This window comes from Panthera pardus, unplaced genomic scaffold (assembly GCF_024362965.1).
Source record: "Panthera pardus isolate Hobbes unplaced genomic scaffold, ASM2436296v1 HiC_scaffold_15, whole genome shotgun sequence".
NCBI classification, from domain to species: domain Eukaryota; kingdom Metazoa; phylum Chordata; class Mammalia; order Carnivora; family Felidae; genus Panthera; species Panthera pardus.
In genome coordinates, this window is record NW_026526710.1 from 49,343,096 (window position 1) to 49,362,121 (window position 19,026).

A 19,026-nucleotide genomic window follows, 5' to 3' on the forward strand; every position below is an offset into this window, starting at 1 on the left:
CAGGTCAAAACACTGAAACACAATTCTTTGAGAATAAGGTCCATATTGTTTGCTCTGACACTCGCAATCTACACCACAAGTACAGGCTGCTCTCTTCATGGCCACTACTGACCTGGGGACTAGAATGGCAAGTGGGCAATTTAAAGTGCCCCAGTGCTGGGGCGCCTGGGTGGCGCAGTCGGTTAAGCGTCCGACTTCAGCCAGGTCACGATCTCGTGGTCTGTGAGTTCGAGCCCCGAGTCAGGCTCTGGGCTGATGGCTCGGAGCCTGGAGCCTGTTTCCGATTCTGTGTCTCCCTCTCTCTCTGCCCCTCCCCCGTTCATGCTCTGTCTCTCTCTGTCCCAAAAATAAATTTAAAAAGTTGAAAAAAAAAAAATTTAAAATAAATAAATAAAGTGCCCCAGTGCTCTCTTAATGCAATGCAACGGATGCTTCATTAACTCTTCTCCTGGCTGTTGTTTTTGACTAAATTCAGATTTCTACAAAAGTCGATTCTGACCAATTTTTACCAGCATTTCTTTGTGGTGGCACAGAGCCCCGGAGGTCCCTATTCTGCCATGTGCAGTGACATCCAAATTCTTATGTTTTCAAAAATACATTGTAATATCAAATACAAAAAACTCTGCTTTTAACTTCCTGTTTCTTTTGAAGTAAAACTCATCTGCAGCATATTAATCATTAAAATTTAAACATAAAAACAATTTAAAATGAACGGAGCTTACCATTCTTCAAGAGAAGTTTCAAACTGTCAAAATAAAAGATCTCAATAAAAATCAAATTTTACATATTTCAAAAAATAACAGTAAACTTGAACTCACAGATAAAACTGTAAGTGCTCCACTTCACATGTCCCATCATATGAGGTCAAACGATACTCTGTTATTTCTAAACCAGGTATTCTACATCCACTCCGTAGTCCTTTCATTATTACTGCCACCTAATTATTCTTACCTTTCATCTTCTAAATCTTACTCCTTCATCAAAGGCCAGTTCAATACCACTTACTCCCAGAAGACTTTGCATAATGAGAAGTGCATTATACCCATTGAGTTGTAATATATTACCAAAGAGTAGAAAACACATTAACTATAGGTAAGTTCACAAATATCTCGTTTTCTATAGTGTCCCTCTTTTAGACTATAAACTCCAGGCTAGGAGTCACGCTCTACAGATATATTCTAAGAATATCTTGGGCCGTAACACAAATTACCAAAAACACAAGAGAACACATAGTCATAATTTTATGGGTTTCTTAGATAATCTCTAATTCCAGATGTTAGGTTGGGCATACATGATTACTTCTCTTCAATTCCCATGTTGTACAATATTTCTGGAGAAAAATATATATGTTTGCCAATAAAAGCACTGGAACATATACTTCAGAATAATTCCCAGAAATAGAAAGAAATCAGAAGGGACTGCTAGTGAAAACAGAGCAAAGAAAAATATAACTCAGAAGAGGAAAATGAAGACCATTTCAGGGGAGGTGAAAGGCTTCTCTGTGGAGCTCATGAAAAATTCCCAGCATGTGAGAAGAAGCATGTGAGAAGCAGGTGATAATCAAAGTAAACAACTGAAGGCCAGCCTATGGTGAAGCAGACTAGTCTTATTGCTTTTCGTTCTAAGAACCCAGTATACATGGCTGAAAAGATTCCTTCTAGTCACTGACATGAGAAGAACTCTCTAGCCACACAAGATCTGCCTGAGATGGAGAGGCTGTCTAAGAATGGAAGTTGTGGTTCTAGGGAGAAACAAAACAGAGCCCACATAACTAGCAGAATCTCACATAGAAACAAACAGATGGGTAAGGAAAAACAAAGGCTGATTCATCAATGAGTGAAAATACTCTAAAGTGCTACAACAAATTCAAACGCATGCTTATTTAAGTAAACAAAAAAAAGAGTCCCTCAACTTTCTTGCCTAAACATATTACTTCCCATTTATAAGGAGCTCCAGTATAATTTTGTATGTACTAGTTAAAAGCCTTTGATGTAAGCAGACTTTGACAGCTGCTAAAAAGCAAACAAATAACAGCAATAGCAGCAAAAACAACAAAAAAAAACCAGCAAAAAATGTATGCTCACAACAAGTAATCAGTCTGGTCTATTATTTATAAATATAGAAGAACAAAAAAGACTATACAAATAATTAAGGAAATATTAGAGCATAACAAATAAGAAAATTTACTTAAGACATAACAGAAACACTGGGATGAACAGAAGGGAATACAATAATAAATTTAAGGCATATGTATATTTCTCCACAATATTAAAAAAAATAGAAAGATGAAATCTAGTATAGGAATGTTGCTATCCAAGGGGTGCCTGGGTGGCTCAGTTGGTTGAGCATCTGACTTCAGGTCATAATCTCATGGTTTGTGAGTTTGAGCCCCATGTTGGGCTCTGTGCTGACAGTTCAGAGCCTGAAACCTGCTTCAGATTCTGTATCTCCCTCTGTCTCTGCCCCTCCCCTGCTTATGCCTGTCTCTCTCTCAAAAATAAATAAACATCAAAAAAAACTTTTTTAAGAAAAAGAATGTTGTCCAAATATGAAAAAGACTAAAATAAGTAATCATTTCATTACCTATATACATGAGAATTTAGTTTTTTATAAAATTTACATTTCAAATCAAGGGAGATGAACAAGTCAATAAATGATATTAGGATAATTTAAAAATTATTTGGAAGAGAAAAAAGTATGTGTCTCATGCTATACCATAAGGTAATAAACTTCAGATCTGAAGAAGCCAAATGTAAAAAAAATAAGGTTAACTGAAATAATAAAACATTTTAATAATCTTTATATGAGGCAAATTTTGTTAAACAATACAAAATTTGTCAGATAATGGATTGGTTTTACATATAAATTTCTCTATGAAAGAGTACTGCAAATAAGTTAAAAATACTACAAGCAGAAAAAAATTGTAACTAACATAAAAGAAAATAGATATTTATCAATACTTCTGCACATATGTAAAAAATAACAAACAAAAAAAACTGGGAAAACTATATGAACAGCAATTAACAGAAAATTAAATACAAATGGGCAGAAAGCTTAGGATGTTCTATTTATGTGTACTAAATGATCTATATATATTTAGCCATATATATGTACATGTACATATAATTATATACACACAGATATATGTTAAATGAATACTATATGTATATTAATATGTTAAAGAACTAATAATTTAACATCAGGTTTTCATCAATTTGCCCACCTTCCTCATTATCTCCTACTTAATCCTCTCCTCTAAATTAGTTTCAGTATTTGCTAAACTGCTGAAATTTTCTTGTGCTAACAGTATAATAGATTTAATGGAATCTAAAAAAACTTCTGAAGAGACTAAATTCATCTACATAATAAAAAAAACTGATGAATGCAGTTGTTTGAAATCCCAATGGGTTTAGCGTGTAATATGACAAGCTTATTCTAAAATCTATATGTGCTAAGAACAGCCAAAGAAGTATAAGAAAGGAAAAAAGAGGGAACTACCATACCAAATATTAAAACATATTATGGAGGGGCAGGCGCCTGGGTGGCTCAGTCGGTTGAGCGGCCGACTTCGGCTCAGGTCATGATCTCGCGGTTTGTGAGTTCGAGCCCTACATCCAGCTCTGCGCTGATGGCTCAGAGCCTGGAGCCTGCTTCAGATTCTGTCTCCATCTCTCGGCCCCTCCCCTACTCATGCTCTGTGTCTCACTGTCTCTCAATAATAAATAAACGTTAAAAAAATTTTTTAATATATTATGGGGATGTCTAGATGGCTCAGTAGGTTTAGTGTCCCACTCTTGATTTCGGCTCAGGTCATGATCTCACAATTGGTGAGATGGAGTCCCATCTGCTTGGGATTCTCTCTCTCCCTCTCTCTCTATCTCTTCCTACACACTCATGCACTCTCTTTCTCTCTCTCAAAATAAATAAATAGACTTTAAAAAACCATATTATGAAGCATATTTAGTAAAATGAGGTACTATAATAGAGATAAAATTAACCAGTGGAATGATGGGAGTCAGAAATAGATATAATCATATATGAACACTTGATATGATAGATAGAATATAACTGATTTCTAAGAAATGACTGGATTTTGCAAAAAACTGATGTTGAGAAAAATAATTTTCTCTATTTTTACGAATGAAAATAACTACCTATTCCATTCTTTGTATCTGCACACACACAAAAACACAATTTCATGTTGTTTAACAATTAAATCTCAAGCAAAAAAACATTTTAAAATTTTAGAAGAAATAAAAGAAAAATTTTCATGACTGCACTATGGAGAGAGTTCTTAAACAATATGCAAAGCACTTAAAGGGAAAATGAAAGATGTAAGTGTATTAAAATTAAAAACTTATTTTAACTAAAAGATATCATAAAGTAAAAAGACAGGTCAAACTGAGAGAGTAAGTTTAAAACATATATAACAAATTAAAGATAGCAACTTGTTCCTACAGGTCAATAAGAAAATCCAAATAAACTCAAAAGACAATGGCAAATGATAAATGTACAGAGAAGAGAATGAGCATTCAATGAGTGTATTATTAGACCTTAAACTAATCAATAATTAGGAAAATAATTATCCCTCAGTTTAACTGGTAACTCACAGTCCTGCATACTGCAGAAACCTACCAACAGGCTGATTTATATAATAGTCCTGAGAAACCATTTGAAGTATCACAAGAAAGTCAGAAAGAAATTGGTTAAGAGGCTCTTTAATAATTGTGACATAATTACCCAAAAATGTTAAATTCCTCAACAAATATGCAATGCTTAATACTATCGGTTTAATCCCTTTTGTAGCACAACAGAACATGATGTATTTTATAATGATAAAGATAGGTTACCTACATTTTTCAAAATAGAGTTAAATTTGGTATAAACATTTTAGGATCATCTATCAAAACTTTACCATAGCAACATTTTTGTAGATGTTAAGTGATGAAGCAATAAAGAAAAACTATTTTAATCAGTCTTTGATCCGATATGAGAAGGCAAAACTTGACATACCTAGTATTCAAATAACATTGATAACAATGGTTAACAAAGGGAAGGCCTACAATACCACAGAAAACTTTGGAGTTTTATATTCATAATTACTTATCTGAAATATTTATAAAAGTTTTAGAAACTGCTTGAAATTGCTAAATTATTTTTAATAAAATTCCGTTAAAATTAAGCTTAGAATTTCACTTACTGCCATAAATGTTTTAGATATTTAGAAACACTGATTATAATTCACAGTTAACCAATTTTACCCAACTAACCACAAAATTCCGTACATTTTTTTATTTCTTTGTCTTTCAAAAAGCAAGAGAAACAAAAGTGGGAGGGTACTAAAAATATCACATTGGACACACTTTTAAAAATTAACACATTACGGGGAAATCAAAAACTTTATTTGCCTTTAGCTCTAAACTACATTGCTCACAAACTTCTGCTTGATACGTGTAACATTCTAAATGACCTGGTTATTTAGCTTCATATTTCTATTAAAAAGTATTCCCAAATGTTTTATATATTTAAATTATATTTATATATTTGATATTATATAAATTATATATATATTTATATTTATATATATTATATACTTATATATAATATATATTAAATACTTATATTTAAATATATATTAAAATACATATTAAATATAAATATATATAAATATAAATTATAATTTATATATTTAAATTAAATATAAATTATAATTTATATATTTAAATTAAATATAAATTAAATTTATATATTTAAATTTAAATATATAAATTAATTGTCACATTTAAATGCTATTTACTTTTTAAGACAAGGTATTCATATACACTTCTATTTTCCATTCTAAAAATTAATAAAAAATAACTTTATGGTGGGAATCTCCTTTTTATTATAAAATATTTGTAGATGTGAAATACTAATACTGAATACTATCTCCCACAACTGTGAACAACTTTCATTTGGAACGAATACTCATACCATTGAATCTGCAATCAATTTGGAGTTTCCTATAGTCAACCTACACAAAGGTCCAAATCTGCTTGAAAACATAGGCAATGTTTATCAAACAATATGCCAAATTCAAAGTTTTTTTTTAAAAGAACAAGTACATCCTCCCCATATTTTAAAAAGCAGCTTCATGCAAAATTTGAAATAATTTTAAAAGTTATTCCTGAGCCCATTCATTAAAGTGTATTTATTTAAAGAACTGACACATAAATTCAGCAAAGTCACTGGATACAAATTCAATATACAGAAATCTGTGCCAGGTTTATACACCGATAGTGCAGCAGCAGAAAAATAAATCAAGGAATCAATCCTATTTACAGTTGCAACAAAAACCAAAAGACACATAAGAATAAATCCAACCAAAGAGGTAAAAGATCTGTACTCTGAAAAGTATAGAACACTGATGAAAGAAATTGAAGAGTACACAAAGAAATGGAAAAACATTTCACGCTCATGGATTAAAAGAGCAAATATCATTAAAATGTCTATACTGCCCAAAGTAATCTACACATTTAATGCCATCCCTATCAAAATACCATCAGCATTTTCACACAGCTAGAAATGCAGTCCTAAAATTTGTATGGAACCAGAAAAGACCTGAACAGCTAAAGCAATCTTGTAGAAAATAAAGCTGGAGGCATCACAATCCCTGACTTCAAGGTATACTACAAAGCTGTAGTCATCAAGATAGTATGGTACTAGGACAAAAACAGACACATAGAACAATGAAACAGAATAGAAAACCCAGAAATGGTTCCACAACTGTGGGTCAACTAATTTTCAACAAAGCAGGAAAGAGTATCCAATGGAAAAAAGACAGTCTCTTCAACAAATGGTGTTGAGAAAACTGGATAGCAACATGCAGGAGAATGAGGCTGGACCATTTTCTTACAGCATATACAAAAATAAATTCAAAGTGGATAGAAGACCAAATGTGAGACAGGAAACCATCAAAATCCTAGAGAAGAACGCAGGTAGCAACCTCTTTGACTTCAACCATAGCAACTTCTTATTGGACATATCTTTGGACGCAAGAGAAACAAAAGCAAAAATTAACAACTGGGACTTCATTAAGATAAAAAGCTTTTGGGGCGCCTGGGTGGCTCAGTCGGTTAAGCGTCCGACTTCGGCTCAGGTCACGATCTCGCGGTATGTGAGTTCGAGCCCCGCGACGGGCTCTGTGCTGACTGCTCAGAGCCTGGAGCCTGTTTCAGATTCTGTGTCTCCCTCTCTCTCTGACCCTCCCCCGTTCATGTTCTGTCTCTCTCTGTCTCAAAATTAAATACACGTTAAAAAAATTTTTTTTTTTTTTAAAAGATAAAAAGCTTTTGCACAGAGAAGGAAACAATCAACAAAACTAAAAGGCAACCTACGGAATGGGAGAATGTGCAAACATGTGATAAAAGGTTAGTGTCCAAAACCTATAATGAACTTATCAAACTCAACACCCAAAAAAACATAATCCAGTTAAGAAATGGGCAGAAGACATGAGAGGAGATTTCTCCAAAGAAGACATCGAGATGGCTAACAGACACATGAAAAGATGCTCAGCATTACTCATCAGCAGGGAAAAACAAATCAAAACCATGATGAGATACCACCTCACACCTATCCGAATGGCTGAAAGTAACAACATGGGAATAACAAGCGTTAGGATGTGGAGAAAGGGGAACCCTCTTACTGTTGATGGGAATGAAACTTTGTGCACTGACTTTGGAAAACAGTTTGGAGATTCCTCAAAAGTTAAGAATAGAACTACCCCACAACCCAGCAATTCCACTACCAGGATTTCCCAAAGGATACTAACATACTGATTTAAAGAGGCACATGCACCCTGATTTACTTATCAACAATAGCCAAATTATGCAAAGAGCCCAAATGTCCATCAACTGATGATGAATGGATAAAGAAGTTGTGGTATATAGATACAATGGAATATCACTCAGCCATCAAAAATAATGAAATTTTGCCATTTGCTATGACATTGATGGAGCTAGAGTGTATTATGCTATGCAAAATAAGTCAGAGAAAAATAAATACCACATGATTTCACTCCTATGTGGAATTTAAGAAACAAAATAGATGAACACAGGGGATGGGGGAAAAAAAGAGAGAGAGAGGCAAACCATAATAGACTGTCAACTATAGAGAACAAACTGAGGGTCCCTGGAGGGGAGGTAGGCAGGGGATACGCTAAATGGGTGATGGGTATTAAGGAAGGCACTTGTAACGAGAACTGGGTGTTGCATGTTAGTGACAAATCACTAAATTGTACTCCTAAAACCAATTATTACACTATATGTTAACTTACAATGTAAATTAAAAAATTATATAAAATAAATAAATTTGAACAAAAAAAGGCATTTAGTTAATGCCTATAATGTGCCACATAATGGTAGCACTATTGTGACTGATGACTTACATATAGACTCTAACTTCCAAAATCTTACAATTCTGTAGGAGACAAACATAAAGTAACAACTAAAACACAATGTGTTAATTGTCACAGTAGTGGGCAGTAAAATGTCTTATGAGATTTCAAGGGAAGACAGTTATCCTTAGCTGTGGAGAGCAAAGATGGTTTTGTGGGAGTAAGAGGGCAAAACAGAGATAACAGAAATTTCATAGGTTAAGGCCCAGAGATTAGAGGTAATCAAAGCTAGAACAGAATATATGAAGGGACATGAAGCTTAAGAGTAAATATTATTTTATAAAGGGACTTTGATGTTATGCCTAGGAATAGGAATTAATCATTATTAATTGACTGAAATGACTCTTCTAGTATCCAGGCAAAAATGAGAGTGGTCCGAATGAAGATACTATAGTATAGATAGAATTGTTTGGATTTGAGACACATTCCAGAGGTGGAATCAAAACAAATCACTGACTGTATATAAAGGGTGAGGAAAGGTGAGTAGTCAATATAATTAATCAGCCTCCTGACTTATGGTCCTGGGTGAATAACTGGTGCCATTAACTGCACCTAGGAGCACAGAAGAAAGAAGAAATGACTAGTTCAATTTTGTATGTTTCAAATTTGAGAGGCTCCAATGACATATATAAAAAGGTGTTCGATGGGCACCTAGAAAAAAAAGAAAAATTTGAGCTGGAAATCCCAATTTAATCTAAGAATACAATGTATAAATAATATCAATTCAAATGGGATCACCCACGAGGAGAATAGAGTCAGAAGGGGACATAGTTCGGGAGCACCAGTATTTCCAACATGGACAGAGGAAGTAAACATGGAGAGAGCCATAAAAACTGGCTAAAGTATCCACCAAAGTGGGAAGAAAGCCTGTTGACGGTCAAGTTAGCAAAACAAAAGAAAACACCCCAACAACACAGGAAAAGTATTTTTCCAACAGGTGAAGGTGAACAAAACTTTCATTTCCAACACTATACAGAGTGGAGTTTTCCATTTTATTTAGTTACTTATTTGTGATCTAAATGTATATGTGTAATTTCAATGTTATATTCAACAATGTATCAATTATTCCTGCATAATAAACCACTCTTAAACTTAGTGGCTAAAAACAATCCCCAATTTTATTTGCTCATAATTATGAGTCACCATGTAAACTGGGTGTAGCAGGATGGGTTCTTGGTCTTGTCTGAAGGCAACCAATGTGAGCACAAACTCATTAGTCATCTGACAGCTTGACTAGGATAGGTAGGTCTAGACAGCCTCACTCACAAGTCTGGTGGTTTCTGCTGACTGCACAATCGGCGCCTCTCTCTACTTGGTCATTCATCCTCAAGGAGGCTATATTAATTAAGCCTATTTACATGGGAAGCTTATGGGAGCAAGAGAGTGACAGCAGAGGCTTCAAGGCTTCTCGACAAGAGACTTTGCTTAGAAGTTGTCTGATATTTCTTCTGACACGTCTGTTGTTCAACCCAAATCCCAAATCCAGTCTATGCTTAAAGGCTGGGAGAATAGGGATTGCCTGTTAATGGAAGAGGGTGTAAAGGATGAGGGGAGCCATTTTAATCCTCCATTTTCTTACCTTTCACCCAAGAATATACATGCCTCCTATGTGCAAAATATATCAAAGGCTTAAATGTAAGTGCTAAAACCATAAAACTCATACAAGAAAACAAAGAGGTAAATCTTCATGACCTGGGATGTTGCAATGAATTCTTAAATATGACAGTAAAAGCATAAAGAAAAACGACAAAAGGATAAACTGAAATTTATCAAAATTAAAAACTTTTGTACATCAAGGGACATTATCAAGAAAGTGAAACACAACCTATATAATGGGGGGAAATGCTTGAAAATCATATATTTGATTAGGGTCCAGGATCCAAATATATAAAGAAATTTTACAACTCAACAACAAAATTGTTGAGCTATGAAAAATGGTTTGGTAGTTCCTCAATAAGTTAAACATAGAATTACCATTCCATTTGATAAAGCAATTCCACCCATAGGTGGAACTGAAAAAAGAACTGAAAAGAACCAAAAGAACTGAAAAAAAGGTATTTACAATAGACAAAAGGTGGAAACAATCCAAAGGCCCACCAACAGATGAACAGTTAAACATAGTGGTATATACATATAATGGAATATTGCTCAGCCATAAAAAGTAATAAAGTACTGATACATGGTGCAATGTGGATGAACTTCAAAATGTTATGCTAAGTAAGAGGAGCCAGACAAAAAAGATCATATTGCATGATTTAATTTATATAAAAAAAATTCAGAATACGTAAATCCATAGAAATTGTGGTTGCCACACCAGGGTAGAGGTGAACAGATATTAAATCCTTGATGTGAATGGGGTGGTGAAAATGTTCTGGGACTAGATAGAAGTGGTGACTGTACAACATTGTGAATGTATTAAATGCCACTGAGTTGTTCACTTTAAAATGGTTAATTTTACGGTACGTGAACTGTGTCTCAAATAAAAAAATATTTTAACTGGAACAAAGTATGGGCTTTAGTTAATAATAATGTATCAATATTGACTCATTAATTATAATAAATGTACTATTCTAATGTAAGATATTAGGCTAGGGAAAACATGGTCCAGAGTATATATGAAATCTCTATATTATCTTCCCTTTCTGTAAGTCTTAAACTGTTTTAAAATAAAGTTTTAATAAAACAATACTATTTAGAAGACATAAAAATTAATTAAATGAAAGGAAATAATACTAAAGCAAAAAATATGACCATGGCTTTTGAGTTATGAGGTTTGAACCCCATCAGATTAATTATGAAGCCCCAAAGTTCTTATGGGAATTGTAACATTTTGGACTAAAATACAAAAGATTAAAAATGCAGAGAAACTTCCAATTTATATCAGTGTTATGAACAATACTGTGTTCTACTAAAATTCATATGTTGAAGCCCTAATCTCCAATGTGACTATATTTGAAGATAGGGCCTTTAAGGAGATAATTAAAGTTAAAAGATGTCATAGAATGGAGTCCTAATCCAATAAAACTAGTATTCTTATTAGAAGAAAAAAAAAAAAATAATAACCTACCAGAGCTCACTCTCTCTCAACATGTGGGCACAGAAGAAAGGCCATGTAAGAACACAGTGTGAAGGAGGCTGTTTACAAGCCAGGAAGAAATCCTCAATAGAAACCAACTGTGACAACACCTTGATTTTGGACTTCTAGCCTCCAGCGCTGTGAGAAAATAAACTTCTGTTGTTTAATTCTTCCAGCCTGTGGTATTTTTTATGGCAGCCTGAACTAATACAGGAAAAAAGTTTCAGAGTAACTACTCAGGTCTACTTCTTATGGAATTCTAAATATCTCTCAGAACCAAGAGCTCAGAGAGTAATGCAAAGAGACAAAGAGAACCACAAATTAGGAAACTATCCCCAGGAAGCAGAACTGGGTCTTGGCAGCATTGTTTAGACTCAGAAGTGACAGACATAACACCATGTGCCCTCATAAATTTCAGAATTACAGGCATCAGTGAAAGTTATGTGTCTTTCATTTCTCTCCTTTTGAGTAACACGGTTCATTGTGACAATTTTGTCCCTGCTTCACCACTGTTTGCTAAGTGTGTAGGAGCAGTATTTAACATCATTTTAATTCACAGATCTCTAGACCAAAAGAAGCTGCACCCAGAGAACATCATCCACATCATATCTGTTGTGGAACATATAATCATGGACCTCTGCATGATACCATCATGGAATGAAACTTTTCGGGGGTTGGTGATTACAGTCTCCAATTGGATGGGTTGTGGACCATGATGTCAATGAACCAACAGATTGACTGCTACATAAATTGTCCCCACAAATTCATTTCTCGTGTCATCCACATCTTGTCTAATATTCTACTGCATTAACAAAGGGATTGATTATATGCTTTGCTTTGGCCAGTGGGACTTGAACAATCATAATACATGCAAATAGTTTAAGCTTTTGCCCACTGAGATCTGTCCTCCTAGAACACTGTCCCAGACATGGGTGTGAGACCATCTTAGTCACTATTTCCAGTTGAGTTAGCAGGTGTTTACATCCACATAACTGGCCCCAGGCAAGAACTAACAAAATTGTCCAGCTGAGCCCAGAACAAATTGCTCAATGGTAACAAAATAAATGCTTGTTCTAGCCACAAAGTTTGAGAGAGAGACAGAGACAGAGAGAGAATGTGTGTGTATGTGTATACCAATAGATGGGAAAAAAAATGTTTACTTTTCTGAAGTTATTTTCATGAAAACAATAAAAACCAAATCCAGATTCCAATGAATAAGTGAGTAATTTGTAGGAAACAAATGTTTAGTTTACGCAATCCTTTTCAGATGTTAGTTACGTAAAACATGAAGAAAGAGAAAAAGATATGTTTAAAGGTGTATGGGATAAAAAATATTTTCTTGAAAACAAGAGAAACATCAATATTTTAAATATTGATAGGAGTGAGTTAGGGGGAAAAAAAGTAAATTTGGAAGAGAGATGTGAACACCTGATGGAACAAGATCCTTGAAAAAGATGGAATGCAGATGAGGGGAGTAGCTACTGAGGAGGGAAGAGATTTCCCATGGAAGGACAAAAGGAATAATATTTGTGGAATTCAAGAATGGTAAGTGGGATAACAAGAGTTTGAAGCATTTCTATTGTCATACCTCCTATTTTCTTTGTAAAGTAAGAGATGAATGAGTAGTGAATTAGAGGATTTGGAGGCCTGAACCAAAGAGAGGACGGGAATAGCCACTGGAGAATACTAGAGAAAGTTCTGGTTAACAAACAGAATAATTTCAGAGCACTGCTAAAGGCCCCACTGAGGTTGGACACCATGAATGTGTAACATCTCAAATTGGGATTTCTGTGTAATGTTTTCTGGCACTATTCAGCAGCCTGGGGTGTAGGAATGGAGATGGCAGATCATGAGAGGGAACTCATCAGGGCTTGCAGAGTTCCGTCAGACTAGAAGGATGGTAAGATAAAAAAGTGAAGAACCAGATATACCAATTAGTGAGTGTTTTAAGAGATGAATACATTAGTCAAGAAAGTAAATAATGGAAAACGGGAATGATAGAATGGCAAATAGTGAATACTTTAGGATTTGAAGTGTCCTTAAGTTTCAAATGAAATAGAATTAACAGAATAAGAGAACTCAAAGTATTAGAGATTTGGTCAGTAGGATCAGATGATTAAATATTATTTTTCAGAATTTGAAAACACATGTGAAATGGTATAAGCACAGCAAAATTTTCTAACTGGAATTGCAGGCATTTCAACATTCATATTTTTTTGATCCTCATAGCTGACCTACTTTCAGGGATACTTTCAGTATGGGGGAGAATAGGATGTTCTTAGATCTCAGACACACCTGCCTGGATGCTAACTCTGACATTGACTGTGTGATCTTGGGGGAAGTCGTTATCTCCGGAATCTGTTTCCCCACCTGTAACTGGGGATAATGGCAGTTTCTACCTCACAAGTTTTTTGTAAGGTTTCAATGAAATCATACATATTAAGTGTTTAATACGGCCTATGATATATAGTAAGCGCTTAGTATTACCATTACAACACTTTTACTGCTAATAATGTTATCATTTTTGTATAACACATTCTTTATATTTTAAAGAATGATTTCTAAATACTTTCTATGCCATTCTTTCAAATCATGGTAACATTTTAATGATTTGTATTGATCAAATGAAGAAAAAAATTTCAGTTCAGTAGAAATGACTCCAAAGTAAATAAAGCTATCTCTAGTCTAGGTCATCTAGAAAAATACAGTGGAAAAAAAATAAAACAAAATCTTGTACTTGTATGGGAAGTTATCCAGGTAATTACTTCTATCATATTGCCATGTTTTCTCATTCTTTGCAAAAATAAAATATAGAGAAAAGGTTCACAGTAACTCTACTTTGAAGAATTTCCTTTTCAAAATTCAGAATTGCAATTAAACTATTAGGACTGCATGGACAGACTTATGGCAGATTCATCTCTGCTAATCACAGGCTCTACAGCATTCATTCTGACTATAACGGAAACCACTGCGATTCAGTGTGCAAACAAACTGTAATGGTTGATCCAAAGAAGACTGACCTTAGGGCACCTGGGTAGCTCAGTCGATTGACTGTCCAGCTCTTGATTTTGGCTCAGGTCATGATATCACAGTGCATGGGTTCAAGCCCACATTTGGCTCTACACTGACAGGGCGGAGCCTGCATGGGATTCTGTCTCTCTTCTCTCTCTGCCCCTTCCCTCCTTGCTTTCTTTCTCTCAAAATTAAAAAAAAAAAATTTAATTTAAAAAAAGATTGATCTTTTCACTCACTTAATGTAGTCCATACCCAAAGTAGATGATGGCTTTATAATTATTTATAGAGCTTTATCTAATAAAAGATTAAGATGATTCTGATTAAAAACAAACAAGCACTGTTTCCATAAGAAACCCCACAACCATCAGCAGTAGCCCCCAGCCCTAGAAAACTAATCTGCTGTCTCTACAGACTGGCCTATTTTGGACATTCCACATTAACGGGATCATACAATACGTGGTCTTTTGTGATTATGGTAATGGTTGCACAACTCTGCAAATACACTAAAAAATGCTGAATTGTACACTTTAAATGACAAACTTTATGATATTTAAATTATCTCAATAAAGCTGTTTTAAAAATCAAGCACTTTATAGAGAAACACAATTGGTAAGTTAGACAAATGTGAAAATGGTGTAATTAAAAGAAGATGAACTGCAGGCCTAGAGAGAGCATCACTTTCTTTTTCTCTGTCCTTGACCCCAACCCAATCCCAGCATAAATGTACTCCTTACAGTCCCAAGAAAAACCCAATTTCAATGGGAAGAAATGTCACTGTGAATTGAACAAAGTCAAGAATGTTACTTGGGCCATACATTCAGATTTGCAGGCCTTAGCAGAAGAAATGTACTTATTTGGGCAAAGCACCCCTTTCTCTTTTGCTGGCTGGTAGATCCTTCATGAACCAGCCTGTCTTCATCATTAGGCCATTTTTTTCCCCAACAATTGGAGTAATAAAACACGAGGTTTGGGTAATGTGGAGACATAATTAACCAGTTACCTGCTTTGACTCCTAACCCCCAAATCCAGAGGAATCACATAATCTGCAACTCAAAATAGGACTTATTTTTTGCCCTTCACATTGGGGATTGCAATGGAATTTGGGGTGGAGGTTCCAGCTGGTATCACCAAGTTGTTTCTCTGCGTTATTTTGCCCTCTGCACACATAATCCCTTGGAAACTGGTAAAGGGGTGAGCCCTGTTGCTCCCCCAGAACTAGACAGGTAAAGACAGTGCCTGGGACTATAGGCAATGAATGAATAAAACTGAATAATGTTAAACTCCTCCCAAGGGTACAATCAGCTGACAACTTTTATTGGATAAAATATTTTCAAGTGGTAAAAATGTTGAGAAGGACAATTTTAAGGACTACAGTAGTATGCCTCTTGAAGAAGACAACACCCTACATAAAGCATGAAGACTGGTCCATCAGAACTTTCTCAGAGCCAGATCCAACAACAGTGGTGAGGGAAGAGATACAGCACAAACCTATCCCCTTGTTTGCACAATCTATTTGTGCAGTGTTTGCACAGAATAATCTTAATGAAAGGTATGGGAAGGTTTTTATCATTCTTGTCATCTTTTGAAAATAACCAGAAGTTACAGTGTTTTCAGAATTGAACTCCCTTCAGAATAATAAAGGCAAACAGGTTAAAAAGACAGAATCATTACATTCTCTTTCAACAGACCTATTAAGTATTTCTTTAGAACAAAATAACTCATTAAGAAGGGCACGCCGTCCTTTCACACACCAATTTACTCATCTAATCATCTAATCAGTTTAGTGTCCCTAAAAATGATGTAAATACTATTTAATTTACTAGTCAAGTTGGCTTATGGAAATTACTACTTAGCATGATTGCCTCCGGATAACGAACAAACAGGTAGGGGAAAAAAAAATCTATTTAATAAGGTCGTTTCACCCTTCTGAAGTGAGACTATCAAAAACATGTCTAGATTAGTAAATTATACAACTAAGCAAAGATTCTATAAAATATTCCAAGTATCATTAAAAAAAATAACTCCCTGGGATGAGTAACAGCCCTTACAGGTTCTATCAAGCTTCCAAAAAATGTTAGCATTTTAAATCTTACCCGTTTCAAATGCTCTTGTATTTTAGATTCCACATTTTCAATGTGTGAAATCATTTTGTTGACACATGGTGCTGGGATGTTTACTAAAGCACAGCTTTGACGGCGACATGGGTAACTAAAGTAAATGCCTTCATTCACCCCTTAAAGATAAAGCAGACAGAAATTAGTTAATAGTTACATACAAAATAGTAAACTGTGATATTCAGAATATGCAAAAAATATTCTGCTTTATTAATACTAACACTTTTTAAATTTCTTTAATAAACACATTGACAAAGAGTTCAGAAAATTATAGAATGGTATGATATTAGGTGATATTAATTATATGTAATTATATAAAGTATTCTATAACATCATGAACTAAACATTAAAAAAAACACTAAAGAAAAAAGGCAAAAAACCAGTTAATCCAGTAGTTTCTAAATAGTTCCTGAATCACTTAAAAAATGCCTTTGAAATATATTTCAAATTCTCCCTTCAAAGAGAGTCCACATCTCCCAGTGTAAATAATATCCAACCATTCATGCATTGAAGAAGTTCTTTAAATCCAGCATGAGTTTCTCTTGCTGAAAAAAAATAAAAGCAGGTCCCCTTCATCCTTATAATAACCTCATTTTCTACCTTCCATTTCTGAAAATTGGAGTCTCATGCAAAGAGTGATTGATGTTCCCACTATAGCATTCAAGTTGTACTCATCATAAAATCCACTCAGTCGGATGTGCCTCAGTGATTCTAATCCTGGCATGTCCCGAGTCGACTGAAGGTTGCAGAAGCACAGCAAAGTTGTCCATGAAACTCCACCAAAGTGCTTACTTGCAGTCCTTTTGCCTCTAAGGACTCTATTGGGCTGGATGATAGCCGCAGTCACTGATCTTAAATGCAAGACACAAAATAGGCTCGGTGCCTCAGTGAGAACAGTGTGATGTCCTCATTTCGGCTGACCTTGAAGAACACAGAAGTTATGCCGTTGCCTCCAGACTGTGCTTTTTGTTTCCATGCCAACTCAGAGAGTAAATATCTTCATTTAAACAGCAATGTTTTAAATATCTTTTAAATAACATCTCCTCCAAAAACATAATGTCCGTGAAAACAGCATACCTGTTTCATTTACAAATGTTTACACTATCCCATATGTTACATATATGTATAAACACATATACGTGTATACGTATACACACATATATGCACACTAACACTTTTTGAGAACTAAAAATATGTGCCAAACATGGAACTATGCTAAGTACTTTTGATTCCATATTTTATTTAATCTTCACCACAATCTTATGAAATGGATTATCTCGATTTCATAGGTGAGGAAACAAAGGCTTAGTGAAATTATATAATGTGTCCATTTCCACAGAACTGGTAGGTGGGAGAACTGAAATTTGAACTATATCTCCTGGGCTTTGGAGTATAAGCCATACTTTAAGGTTGTTCTTATATTTTTACAAAGGTGGCAAAAAAAGCGAAGCAGTCCTAAAAATATATTTCAGGGCATCTCAAATGTTTCACGTATCACTCATTTTTGAGTTTTGCTTGTTCCTTCAAGGTATCAGTGCTGATATTCCAATGTAGCTTAGTTTGCTTTGACTATACTCAACACATATACTTGCTATGAACATTTCGTGTGTTATATTCCATCTCTCATCTATAGTTCATACACAGATACATATTTTCATCTCTGTAACAGTCATAGGGCTAAAGAACAAGCTGGTGAAAATTACATATTGATCTCCTATCCAAATATCTTGATAAGGGCATGTTGCCCTTCCCTCTAGAAATAAAGTTTTAATACACATTTAACAACCAGGCAGTTGTCCTTAGACTCAAAACATTTGTTTTGCTTCATTAAATGTGGAGAAAACAAGGATAGCGATGACTCATTTAACATTTTTTTGTATGTACCACTCTCACCCTATTATGTGAATACTAATTAATTTCCATTACACCCCTATGGTTTGGGATTAACATTTTGCATACAGTAAAGTGAAGAAATACTACGAAGTTAAAATTTGCAATAAAAGTCTGTAAAAGACATGGCATCTTGAGTAGCGCAATGTAAACCCAGAATCCAGGAGTTATTATCACTGTTTTTATTCTAGTACAGGCATAATACAAGTTACAACTTTCCTTTACATTTCTTTTCAATTTAGAGTCACCCTAGATCACTACACTAGGTGTCCATGTTCATTCTTTTTTTGACTGGAATGATAACTAACTGTGCTTAAGTTAAAGCTATCCAGTCTCTAACCTCAGATTTCTGACTTAATAAATGAATGGGTTGGTAGGGTGTTGTACAAAATCTTTTTCACCTTAAATTCCATGATACAGCTAATTAATGATTTTAGTCAAACATACTGATAGAACTCCTCGCAAAGCCTGTGCACAAATTGTCAGAGTGAGTGTTT

The 19,026-nt window shown here is 34.5% G+C and overlaps 1 protein-coding gene across 3 annotated transcripts in view; it reads right to left on the bottom strand.

The window, feature by feature from the left end:
* The window catches only part of CCDC178 (coiled-coil domain containing 178), a 441,055-nt gene that overhangs the window by 369,652 nt on the left and 52,377 nt on the right, over nt 1–19,026 (bottom strand). For 2 of the 3 annotated variants that reach the window (XM_019465445.2, XM_019465447.2), the window contains exons 4-5: nt 16,619–16,758; nt 723–745 (exon numbers count right to left, since the gene is read on the bottom strand). In XM_019465445.2, the coding sequence (XP_019320990.2) occupies nt 723–745; nt 16,619–16,758 (163 nt within the window). Of the gene's footprint in view, nt 1–722; nt 746–16,618; nt 16,759–19,026 lie in introns of those variants that run through there. The other variant, XM_019465449.2, reaches the window with a different exon arrangement.